Source organism: Battus philenor, unplaced genomic scaffold (assembly GCF_028537555.1).
Source record: "Battus philenor isolate CCGP_79_NKW_IND1 unplaced genomic scaffold, ilBatPhil1.0.hap1 SCAF_7, whole genome shotgun sequence".
Lineage (NCBI taxonomy): Eukaryota > Metazoa > Arthropoda > Insecta > Lepidoptera > Papilionidae > Battus > Battus philenor.
In genome coordinates, this window is record NW_027181737.1 from 7,303,010 (window position 1) to 7,317,276 (window position 14,267).

A 14,267-nucleotide genomic window follows, 5' to 3' on the forward strand; every position below is an offset into this window, starting at 1 on the left:
CGCGCCAAACATTCCTATATTTCTGTACATCAACTACATCAACAATGACATACCACACGTCAAAAGAGTAGAACTTACCCTATTTGTAGATCACATCTGCATATTCCATTCTGGCATCACTACCGACACCATTTGCAAATATCTAAAATCTCGACATCTTAGAATGCTGTTTTGTTAATGGATAATAGAGACCATTCCCAGCAAAAGTGCGGCATTTCTTTTCTCGAAGCGCAAACGTACTCTCCCCAGATCCATCATGCTCATAACTAGTATAGTTCCAGAGGCCAAACAAATTGGATATTTAAGTGTCGTCGTGAATGGTCTATAAGTCACTAGAACGTGGATAAAGGGGGGTCTCGTTTTTAAGCTATAGTACGTCATTACATACGTCACTTACTAATAAACATTACACATTTTACAAAGCTATTATCAGTCTTGTCCTCGATTATAATATAAGCCAGCCAATGATTCGTCCATGTAAACTACTAATTCTACTTCAGACATGCAAAACAACTTTATGCATGGGGTGGTACTGTGAGTAAGGTTAGAACTACCCACGAGCAACCAGTTTTTAAAATGGCATCAGTCCTTCTTTTCGATTTTTCACTATCCATCCAAATTCTTTAATTGTCAGTGTCACACTCAAGAAAACAATCCCTCTGGGTACTTTTAAACGGCGCGTCTTGAGACCGACACGCTCTCGAGTCTTCGAATGACGTAACGACATTAAGGCAGATTACACATAAATCTAATCGCAGTCAGTCGAGAACAAATTGCTTACAGGGGACGTCAACCCCCAATAACCGTATCTATATACGAAGAGACGACGAAAAGATGTCAAAGTCAAGAAATATTCTTAAACAAAATCATAAATAATGTAAAGTCTGAAGCTCAACTGTATTACGTAACGTATAATTTGTATAAATGAATAAAACACATTATTAAGCTATGTAGTACAAAAATAAAATTAGAACTAAGAAAACAAATTCCGTGATTTTAACAAATTCCTAGTTTCAGCTTATAATAAATTATATACAGGTACAAATTATTCGTCAAGTGACCTTAAACGTCTGATCTGTTACGTTAATGGTTCTCGTTTCATCGTATATATTTCCAATTCGACTCAAACATCTTACGTATTTTTTCTCGGCGCTTAATGTAAACATTTACGTAAACATTAACGCAACTAACTACATTTAATATCTCGTTCCTTATATTCCACATATCATAATATGTATCTTAGTATTTATCTAACGCCAAAGTTGTTGCAAAGAAGTAGATTTACTAGTAAACCAAATAATCCATTGGAAAACCATATTTTAATAAAATTTATAGGGTGATATAAATATAATAGCAAAAGTGCTAAATATAATAGTAAAAAAGCTAATAACAGTTACAGCCATCCTTCGATTTAATTGATAGTTTATGAACGCGGCTTAATACTAATCTTTACGTAATAAGTTAATTTCAATAATTGTAATTAAGAAGGAGTTGAAACAATAATAATAAATACCAGAATAATCAATATTCTAGTTAGTGATTAACGACCAAAATTCTACCGTATATTCTACGCTAAAAAAGAAAGCAAGAGAATAGCTTTCCGGTTAGGATCACTTTAACAAATACTTCCCTCAAATATTTAAAATAATATCATGTAAATTTTATGGTAAAGACAAAACAGAAATAATACAAAATATAATACTAAAAATAATATAATAACATTTTTATATTTTCGGTAGCATCATAAATTTTGTGACTCCATTTTAAATAACTTAGCAGCAAATTAAAACATGATTAAATCGTATCGTTTTAAGCATAATGCACCATTTTACCTAATATATCCCATATTGAGCAGTCAATATGACTGGATAGTTTCTTAAAGGGTTCAGATCAACGTTTATCACATAAGATCATTTTCTACAAAAATAATCGTGAAAATTAATACGGACAAATAAATACACATATTAAATTTGTTTGAAATATATTTTTATTTCAAACTAACGAATTAGGACAAACAATATTTAAAATAAATAAATGATAAGTTTAAGATACTTGCAAAGTCGTGTCTTTGTACACTTAACCTATAGGAACTCATTGTGACATCAGTTGCTTACACATATATGGATATTTTATTGTCAGGTTTTGTTAAACAATAAGCTCGAAACATGCAAAAGCTTGACAATGCAATCGTCATTGTACTAGGGTCGATAGATCGTGACGTAAACCGCGTTCCACGTGAAGGTCATTCATATTAAATCCAACGCTCCAAATCTATTTTTAATTTCTATACGCACTTTTGTGACGTAGTATTATTTCGAATAAACTGTATAACTTACTTCAGGCTTTTATCGTTTTGTTAAAGTCCAGATTTAATATTGCCTTATTAAGATATCAGATAAACGTCATATCCTCATACTCACAACAATACGGTAATTGAGACACATTTGGACAAATTAATGTAATGTAATAATTTAGTTAAAAATGGTTTCGTAAATATTCTCAATCCAAAAAGTAATATTATAGCTATAAAACTAAATTAAATTCAGATGTAAAATTTATAATAATAAAATGTGTACGTTGTAACGTCTATGTATTTCGGATTAAGGGCCATGGCCGAGGGGCGTGAGGACACACGCCGCTTCGGTCACGTACGCCTATTATTTGGTGGCGCCCGCCTAATGACTTAAACAGAAAGGAAAGAAAAACAACTTTCATGTAATTCATTTCATACATAATATTTGGAAGCATAACATTTTCCTCTTCAACGATAAAATACAAAGGAAAATTATAAAACTACATTGACGTAGTTATTAAAACAAAAGGGATTCTCCCGAAGCATACCGTAACTCTGCAACAATTTGCACTGTAAACATATATTTCGTTTTAGTCTTAAACAGTGATAATGTTTCCAAGAACAGCAAATGTGCGCCTTGCATCATGTAATCCATTATATGATTTCTTGTAAATTACCTGCCACGAAGGCGTCACATCTCTTATATAGACATAAATGTTTGTTTAATAAGCTAACATATTAAGGCCATCCGATCTACAAAAATGTTTAAAAAAATAGTTTACATCAGTGTGAAGATATTATTTCAAAATTAGATAAGTATATTAATATATTTCTTTTAATGACCAAGTACAGATTCTATGTTCTAGTACATAATATTTTTCGACATTGAATTTTTAAGATAATCTATGTTTAGAGATTTTATTAAGAAGGTTACCAGTCTATATGAGATTATGCTTATCAAACGCTGACATTACTTTTTTAAGATCTGCAAGGACAATACATTTAAGTTTTAAATCCCTTTACTCAAAATACTGAAGCTAAGTACAGAAATAACTACTTTATTTACTGAAAAACATTATTTAGTTTGAGGAAAGACTTATTTTCTAGGATTCATCGGTTTTGATTCTTTTAAAGTATAGCTCAATTTGAAATTATAAATTAAATCGGTATGATGTTTTATTGTAAAAATCATTCGATTGGCAAACAACTTTTTCCTATTAGTTTTGTTCGAGAAAGTTAACAGTAAAATAAAATAATACCTTTGCTATGTACAATCATTAACTATTCTCATGAATGCACTCATTATTTTATATGTATTACTTGTAATAACTAAATAAATTATTTCATTTATCGGCAAAGGCCACTAAATAACCTGATTAACTTAAAGTTGTCCCTATTTTTTTATCTTACTAAACATATTATCGCGATAAATTATAAACACAAAGTACTTAAATAACTATTTTTTTATATTTTTTTATTAGCTTTACAACTTGAAATACGGCTTCATCATATATACATACTAACCGTAACAATAAATCATCGTGTTGTATTTAATCATTTTAGACATTATTAGGTTGTGTGTGCCTAATATATAACGCAGAGAATTGTGCTTCTAAAATGTTATAATTTTAATGTTTTAGTTTTTATACCCACGTGTGTAACATTTCTTCATAATTATTTTTTAAGTTTTAATTAGTACAAGAGCTGCAAATTTTCATTCATAACATTATGTCGTAAGTGTAAATGAGAGAACCGTTAAAAATTTATATTTATAAAAAGTGTATTCCGTTTAATTTTGATTATTAGATTAATTTTATTGGTATTGGTGGATTAAACTCTGGCAAGTTAAAATTATTCAATCTTATAGAAATGAATACCATACATAAACATATTTCAAAAATAAAATTCAAGGTTTGTTACACAGGAAACATTGAATCGAAGTTGTATGTGACGTATATACGCGTCAATGCAACATTGACTAAGCGTTGAATGTGTTTTATCGAATCTACATTTTATTCTCAATGTTTTACCATGTTTTGTTTATTTTTAACTTAAACATCTATGATAGTAAAAAATAATTGTTTTTTTTAGTTAAAAACTTATATACACATCTGTCAAATTCACAACATTATATTACATATAGTTTTGTAATGGATGCTGCTTATATATGTATTCAAGAGATATAGACATTGCAACCACCTTGAATGTGTTGTATAAATATTAAAATCTTAAACCGTATATGGAAATATGTTAAATAACTTAGGTCTATATACTGAAAAACTAAACACTGTAAATCGAAACTCAACTCTTACCTGAAACTTACAGATATGCGTCTAAGTAGTGGATTTGCACATGAGCGTTTATAGCCCATTGCTTAAAAATTATGTAACATAAGTGTACGTGCCTAAGCTGACGTATTTATATTGAGTATTAAATTAATATCAATCTCGTTAATAAATTCTTAAGCATCTAATAGCATCCCGGTAAAATACTAACATGGCAAATATCAAGACGTCTGTGATCGCGAACGTTTAGTAACGTCATATTGATGATAAATAGCTAGCAAATATTTGTATGTTAATATATGTGTATCATTCCTGGTAAACCATGGAGTTAATAACTTTGTTCTAACGGTTAAGTACTTATTTCTATATAAAATTTGCCAATTTATTTTCCTCTTATGTTTATATCACTGCTTCTTCCCGCATCCAGCAACTTTCTGTGACCTTGACAGTTACAATAAATGATTACAGTGAGTGAAACTTATTTTATTCACATTCTAAATGAACCGCTACGGTTTCCGTATCTTCATTATACTGGACCTAGAGTTCGCGTAATAATAAATTTCAAATGACTTATACATTAATATAGTCAATATAGTCGTTATACAGTCTAAATACATTTCATAATAAACCTTACTATTATCAGGCTCCTTTCTATCATTCCGAGTATAAAGGTCCAATTTTCTTAAAATCTTTGTTGGCATGCAACTGGGTAAATAGTTACCGACGTTAACAATGACATATAGGTCAAATATACGTGTTAACTTCAAGGTGTCATGTTTTTAATACTAAATCTTTAACGGTATTATGTATAAATTACAGTAGTATTATACTGTTACGTATTATATGTAGGTCACGGCTAAAAGCCGAGCCCAACGGCTGTCGTAAACATTACATGGGCCTCTTAAAACTATCTTATAAAGTTTATCTTATCTCTCATGTGCCTGCTATAATCGGCTTAATTTACACAGCTTAACAATCAATATTCATTCGTTATAAATTCAAAAACAAGCAATTAATTGTTTAACCTTGTTAAATATATACAAAACATGTCATTACGACGTTAGAGTCTAAAAATATTTATTGTGCATAGTACTTAATATCGTTAAAGAATGTGTTGTTAAGGTGTAAAATTAAACTCTGGTCTAGAGTGATTTGGTCACGCTGCAGTTTTAAACTTTAGTTTTGATGTCTCGTATCAAGCAAGAAAAAACTATGTGCTTCTAAGATATCATTACTAAAAACTAGCATAACTCGACCAAGTTTCGCACGAATAATAATAGCTTTTGCTGCCGCTCTTACTTAATCATACTAAATATTACAAAAGAATTATTTAAATATAATATTGTTAAAGCAATGTATATCTTAATTCAATATGTATCTTAATATAACAAGAACAAATGCCGCGGCGTCAGAAAATTATTTCAAAATCTTGCTTAAAACTATATTATTGTAATGTTAGGCGAATCACTTCTGGTGGACGTCCTTTTTTGAAACATCTGCATACCGTACAACATCCTAGTTGTAAGTACTTAGCGGCTCACATAAGCAACGTTTATATTTTACCTCAAAAAAGCGTGAAACTTAATTAGGGATTTTAATATTACATGCAAATACTTAAGGTAATGTCTATAAAAATAGTAAATAATTGAAAACATTCAAAAAATATTTTTGATAACAATAATAACGATTTCGATGAGATCCAATGGTTATTGGGTACATATTTAATTCCATATATATATCATGTTATAGTATCTACTTGTATTTATAAACGTAGCCACTTGAAACAAAATTAAAATGTATTTAGATTATGTTTCCGTCTAAACGACCACTAATTTTCTCAATCATGGGATTATACGTCACATGTATCACAACGGACATGAATCATGCCACTTCAATCGTGCAGTGCAGCTATGAATTTAATTTGTCACATTTACTTATTAAGATAACCTAAATTTCAAATAGAGCATGTTGCCAATCTTATCAACGTGCTTTGCCAAAAAAAATATTAAAATGCATATTAAAAAAGAAAGATAAGTATTTGTATTAATTATCAACAACCAATGACACTGTTGGCCGTATTTAAAGAACCAAAGAATATTTATATTTAATTCTAGACAACATTTTTTCTGTTCGAAATACTTTATACTCTCATCGTTTTTAAACAAGGGAATCGCCTGATATATATTTTGTACCTCGTTACTGAAGACTTGAAAAGTATTTTTTTTTATTTTATATTGGTCTTAGACGGGTTCAAAATCGGGCTATATTTCTGAAATAACTATAAATTATTATAATATGCCTTGTAGTATAGTATGCCTTTAACAGGCATCAGCTGAACGAAGAAAAAAACTAGTAATTATAATTTCTTACCATTTATTAAGATTAGGATATTTTAATGTTCCATATAAATTAAACATATACTTCGACAAATCTTGCTAATCCTAGTAAATGCGCACCTTATCGTAATTTAAATCAGTATGCATTTATCTTTATCTTCTATATGTCCGACATATAGCATGAATCATAGTGTTGAAAATAGCATCAATATTGTAAGAGCTTACAAAGAACTGGACAACCCGCCAATTAATTACGTCTGCTTACAAAAGTGGCGGTGAACGGCACGTAAAGGAGTGAATGACAATTTATCTTACAATGGTTGGACAGAAATAGGTTTTACAACACCGACTATGGGTAAATATAAACTTTGTAAAGATAGCTGTGATAATCGGCATAAGAGCTTGGCTTACACACTTATTATCCATTACACGTTTAACAAACTTTAATCAGAAATTTAAATATCTTATGTATGTGTTCCGCAGGTTTTTGCTACTTTTTAGATTATAAAAATTTAATTAATTTATGTAAATGCCATTGCATACTCTTTTTTTATTTTCTTGAGTATAATTCATATATTTTTTTTGATGGCACATCAAGACAAACATGTGTTAACATATATACAGAAAAAATTAAAGTAAATTTTATGAAACAATGCAAATATTAATGACCGATGTACATGACATTTTTATGTAAATTAGAATAAAATAGTTATCTTTAAAATCTATAACCAAAAAAATATATAAACAATAATATAATATTATAAATAATAAAGGAAAACTGCACAATAAATTATATAAAAACATTTTTATGTTTGCTGCTAAGTGGGAAGCTATATTATAGGGCTAGAGACTGTATGTAGCGGTTAGGTTTTACGTCGTTTTTCACTTTTATAAACTTCCTTTAAATAACATTTCTGATATTTTAATCAACGCATCTAATACCTCTTCCGATTTGCAACGACTTTGTATGACGTTGTTCGATAAATAATAATTGATGTTTCATAAATAACTTTTATTATATACGCAAAAAAAGAGGAGGATACAGACAAAAATTCTTAGTTAGCAATAATTGCAACCATGTCACTTTTTACAAATATTCATTTTTTTTCCATTCAACAAGATTTTCATCATACTCATTTCGCAAAAGGATAAAGTTTCCTTTTTATTTTGAAATCCTTACAAATTGTAGTCTGTCATATTGATGCAAAAATGTCGTATAGAAATATAAAGTCTACACTATCGTCATTATTGACCTCGCGAAATATTCTACGTCACACTTCCTTAATCAAGTGTAACCATTTCTAAGCCATTGTTGCTACGCGGGCTGTCTACCACATACACTTTATCTGATACTATATGTTTATCAAGGCTCAATACGAATGCTTTTTTCAAGGGGCATTATCGATTTAATTGCATAAACACCGAATTACTATTACAGCGATTTGGATAACATTGAGAGCAATCGGTACAAATTGATTTCACAAATGATATTAAAACACAATCTGCTTTAATCTCGGCTACCAGTAGTTTTGACTATATAGCACCGGCCATATCGGCTGTGCCCAAAAAAAATTAATTCAATCAATGTTTCTATTTTCCGAAAAGAAATTTTCTACGCTTTCTTCGTAAATTTAAGAGGAAATTAGAGTCTGTATAGTAAAACGAATACCGAGAAAGTATTATTCTTGTACGTAGGAAAAAGTGACGAAAGCTTACTACGCTTAAGTACGAGGTCGAGCATGAGCAGTCCGTCGCAGCGCGCAACGACGTTCCAGTACATAATCGGTTGTCGTATTGAGCGGACGGTTCTAGCTTCGCCGCGTTATAACATATATTTGCGTGCGAAATTTGGCCGTTGAATTTGGAAAACGAACAAAGTTAAATTGTTTTTATTTTTTTTAATACTACTGAAATGCGTGTGTGTTCGGAGAGACAGTGCGTTCGTTGTGCACCAGCTCGCTGGCTCGGTCGTCGCGCTACGAGAATGGCACACTCAATGGAAATATTGCACTTACAGTTTAAACGGATGCTGAACAAGGAGCTGAGCCACTTCTCCGAGTCCAGCAAATCCGGCAACCAAATTTCGGAATATATCTGCTCTACCTTCTTGGGTAAGTAAATAATTATGTTTTTAATTTTAACACAACTCGCAATTAATATGAAATCAAGCATATTATGCATCATCTACCCTTATATTATAATGTAAGCTAAATTTTATTAAACCTGAGGTTTAGCAAAAAATTATTGTCGTAACCAGCTCGTCCTCTGCTGAAAATAGAAAATCAAAAACCTATATTAGTTTTTTTTTATTAAAAATGTAAGAAATTATGTAACTTAGATCCAACAGTAGTGTTTTAATTTTTGACTTTAAGCTTAGAAGAATTGCTTATAAAATAAATACATACTGTTAAAGTAACTGTGACTGCAGATTAAATATTAAAATACAAAGTTAAAATAACATTATTATATGAGATCATTACAATTATTTATAATCAACAGCTTAAAGAGTCCCCCCCCGCAAGGATGATATCTAATAATTTAACAAAATGTACATTAATTTGCTAAACAAATCTCTGGAAGAGTACCTCAAAGTTATTATCAAATTAATATTCATATATATTACCTATTAAATGTTTATGAGCAGGTTAAGACAATGTTTTATTACTGCCTATAAGATTCCGTAGTCATTACACAAATCAAATCATAAATCAACTTAACATATTATTATGTTAATATCTTTCATTAAGAAAATTTCGTAGAATGTAAACAAACATTATTTATCGTTCTTCGTTTCAAAGCTTATTCGAAATCAACATTACAAATATTTACTTTATACATACCTGTTATCCTATACCTATAGAATTATTTAATTACTTCAATGAGCCAGTTGTTGAGGCCATTGCCAAGCGAGATGGTCGCCCAATAAATTTATTTGGCCTTAGCCGGTCCACGCTAGAACAGCGCAATGCCGTTCGCGGTTATAGCCAGTTTGACATTTTTACGAACATCAGTTATGTAACATAGATTGTAATAATTAATATTTATGTTTAAAAAGTAGGCTATATATAATGTATAAAATAAGAAAATTGTTGAAAATAAATACACGATTACTAAAAGATAAAAAAACTATATGTAAATCAACGCATATATCTCTGTAGTACAGAATTCTTCTATTTTTACAACACTCCTTTGTCAAGATGTCCCGTCTTCAGAACAAATAAACACAACATTTCAACAGACTCATATGCAATACTCGGAAAACGAAACAACAGTTTGCCGAAATCGTTGTTTACGATAAACGTCCGGCTCTATTTTTAATTTCTTTTCAAATAACAAGGTTGTCTGAACTAGAGATTGGCAATACATTGTCTTTGTTTACGGGCTAAATAATACTAAATAACGGGTTATTTCAACCAATTGGTTAAACATACACACAACGGGTAAATCGTTAAAAGGTATTTTCTAGTCGTGTTGATTTTTGTATCTCCTGATTAGATATAAACTGGTCTCAAAATATTATCATATTAACCCGATAAAAGGTACCTGTTGTCCACTCTACCATACACAGGCTTTCGAATTATATTACCTATTTAATCTCTTATTTTAGCGTTTTTATTGTAGAAAGTTTCCAAAGGAAGGGAAATTGTTTAAGATTAACAAAATCACTAAGGTTCTATTTATTGTACACAACTTAATTGATACTATGGCTACAATGTTATAACTTCTGTGTCTGTATTTAGAATGTTAGACAATACGGTTTTGTCAGCCCAAAAACTGTTAAATCAAAGTTATTTTGGGGTACTCCATTGCTTTATTGCTTTTTCGAAATTCGTAAAAATATACTTTTCAATTATTACTTTTTTTAATGGACAATTTATTTAAATTTGTGTTTTCTTTTATTACTAATTACCATTTTCTCTCGAACCACAGAATTAATTCATTAAAAATTGCAACAATTAGGATACTAATAAAGAAACGTCATTATTACTAAATGATAATTAAGACAAAAAAGGTTATGTTAATTTCTTATCGTTACAGATAAACAACAAGAATTAGATCTACCATCTCTGCAAGTAGAGGAAAATACTGAACGCACCAAGAAGAAGGAAAAACCACGTCATGGAGGTCCCGGCGGTACCATGTCTCAGGTAAGATTTTAAAATTATTACTATTTGGATATTGAAGCCTTTTTAATTTAAATTCTGTCATATAAATAAGAATTTTGATTAAACTTCCAACACATCCTGTTTATATATGTCATTTTTGTTATTAACTTTCCTGGTACAAGCATCTATAAGGATAAATACTTACTTCTTCATGATATTCGCAGATATCCGGTGTGAAGAGGACATTAACACACACGAACAGCTTTACTGGCGAACGCGTGCCTAGATATGGCGTTGAAACTCCCCACGAGGAAGAACTCGGTCGTTTACTCAATGAGTTGGACCGTTGGGGGGTAGACATCTTCCGCATCGGGGATCTGACGTGCGGCCGCCCCTTGACGGCTGTTGCGTACGCGGCATTTACATCGCGCGAGTTACTAACGACTTTGCAAATACCCGCCCGCACTTTTATTGCATTCGCGGTTACTCTCGAGGAGCATTACGTCCGTGACAATCCTTTTCACAACTCGCTGCACGCCGCGGACGTGACACAGTCAACCAACGTTTTGTTGAATACACCAGCTCTCGACGCTGTATTTACACCAATAGAAATCTGTGCTGCTCTGTTTGCTGCTTGCGTTCATGACGTCGATCATCCCGGACTTACTAACCAATTTCTCGTCAACTCTAGCTCAGAACTCGCTCTCATGTATAATGACGAGTCAGTCCTTGAAAACCATCACCTTGCTGTAGCCTTTAAACTACTACAGAACGATGGTTGCGATATATTCGTCAACCTCCACAAAAAACAGAGACAGACGCTGCGAAAAATGGTCATAGATATGGTGTTATCTACAGATATGTCAAAACACATGAGTCTTCTTGCCGACCTCAAAACGATGGTTGAGACGAAGAAAGTTGCCGGAAGCGGTGTTCTCTTATTGGACAATTACACTGATAGAATACAAGTCTTGGAGAATCTCGTACATTGTGCCGATCTGAGTAACCCTACTAAACCTTTGCCGCTATACAAGCGTTGGGTTGGTTTACTGATGGAAGAATTTTTCCAACAAGGTGATCGTGAAAGGGAGCAAGGAATGGATATAAGTCCAATGTGCGACAGGCATAATGCAACTATAGAGAAATCTCAAGTCGGATTTATCGACTACATTGTTCACCCATTGTGGGAGACATGGGCAGATCTCGTACATCCTGACGCTCAAGATATACTGGACACTCTCGAAGAGAACCGAGACTACTATCAAAGCATGATACCGCCTTCGCCTCCGCCCGCTCCGGTGTCGACCACCCACTCCGGAGCGGAAGAAGACCGTCCCGAACAAATACGCTTTCAGGTAAATATCTATCCTTATTGCACATAAAGTTATTTAGGAATATTAATGGTACACTATACAGACACTTTATACTGTGAATAAAGGTCTTAAATATTTATAGCGCCATGTAAAAACATTTTAAATTTCTTGTTAAATTTTAATTATAATTTTAATGTTTTGTTGCTGCAGGTAACATTGGAGGAGGGTGAAGGCTCCGAAGAATGCGAAGGGGAGGGCGACGGTGGAATGTGACGGAAACTATTGGGAATCTGCAAGAAACTCTCTGAGAAGATGCAGGTGTGGTGGAAGCTCTGGCAGTAGGCGTCCAGAACAGCGCTCCTTTGTTGGATAGTAATACACAGTACCCGCTTGCCGTCGCAGTGGAATGATGGCACGCCGCCTCATTTTAACCCTATTTATATGTGATTATTACGCAATGTTGTAATGTTGTCTAGAGTCACCTACCGACTAAATATGTCCCTCCAATGACTGTGTAACACTCGTCTTGTCTAGTATTTTTACTCTTGTTTGTTTATCGTCTAACCAAAGAGATGTTTAATGATTTTGTTGACGTTCTATATCCCCATGAGTAGTAGGTCTTCAATTCGTAATGTTATTGTGTAAGTAGTATTAGACGCTGGCACCGTCTGTATCGGGCCAGCTAAATAAGGACATTGAAAACGCTTATTAATTGGTATGAAAGGGTAATTTATATTGTCATATCATCCACTTTCTCATATTTAATACGGGTTTGCGATAATGATGTTATTCACCAAAATATATATTAACGTAATAGGTACCCTAAATGTAAAACTATTTTAAGGTAAATTTTAAAATACCCTTCGGAGTTGTTGTTGTGTCTCTTCTCTGAATATCTGATATTCGACTGGTCATCTTATATAGCTTAGATAGCTTTACTTGATTTGGAAACCTTATGGCACCTCATTTCTTATAAAAGGTCGCTGGCGATCTTCATCGTTTCTTTAGAATAATGTATTATTTTTATAATATACGTGTCTAATTCTAATTTTCATTTACCTAAATAGTCAACTTATAAATACTATTTAAAATCTTCGTGTATGTTACTAACGGCTTGAAGTTCTTGAATTAATCTAAGTACTAACAAAGGCGTGGTTTGCGACTAAGTTTTTTATGGAGTGTGTTAAAGTATTTGCAATACTAATTAAAGGGCATACGATGGCGCCGTACAGGCCGGGTCTTGCAATAGTACATACTCTAAGTAGGTAGTTTCCGAAACTGCGCACAAAGCTGTTCTCTCCCATATTGATGTCGTATGCGCTCATTTAAAACGATTCTAAATATTTATATATATATATATATATATACATTAACACGCCTAGCTTGATTGTTTTATGACGCCTAAGATCTGATTCCGTGCGTCTCCTGTTAATTGATAGCCATTACCAAAGTAGCGATTAGTTTATAGATATCTGGATTACCCCAAAATCCACTAAATAAAGACGCACTCTCATTCACGTATTTATTAACAGTGGGAAGTGTAATACTTAATTACCTGTATTATATGCATTTTATAGTGACTGTCACCTTAGTTTACGATTTTGTTATTAGTGAGCTGGTCTCTAACAAATTATGTACTCAAAAGATATTTGTTCACCTTATGAAATTGTTTAAATAATTCCTCGCTATTTTTATAACTCAAGACACATGTTGATTACGAACAGTATTACTCTTCTATTCGCTCTAAATCATTCATCAATATAAAGAATGAAGGTCCAATGTATATTATTTTGGTAGGTAAATTAAGATCAAATTTTTGTTGTCGCCAAAATACAGCCCTGGTTCGTAAATTAGTAGAATTTGATGTCACAATAAAAAAATGAAGGACAAAAAATTTAAATGCTTAACTACAATATCTTTGCTAAAACAAAACA

The 14,267-nt window shown here is 32.0% G+C and overlaps 1 protein-coding gene across 9 annotated transcripts in view; it reads left to right on the plus strand.

The window, feature by feature from the left end:
* Positions 1–13,698, plus strand: part of dnc (phosphodiesterase dunce) — a 216,640-nt gene extending 202,942 nt beyond the window's left edge. For all 9 annotated transcript variants that reach the window (XM_068774653.1, XM_068774652.1, XM_068774649.1 and 6 more), the window contains 4 exons: positions 8,932–9,025; positions 10,953–11,062; positions 11,245–12,375; positions 12,544–13,698. In XM_068774653.1, the coding sequence (XP_068630754.1) occupies positions 8,932–9,025; positions 10,953–11,062; positions 11,245–12,375; positions 12,544–12,606 (1,398 nt within the window). In that variant the 3' untranslated portion in view covers positions 12,607–13,698. The remainder of the gene's footprint in view (positions 1–8,931; positions 9,026–10,952; positions 11,063–11,244; positions 12,376–12,543) is intronic.
* Positions 13,699–14,267: the final 569 nt, after the last annotated feature.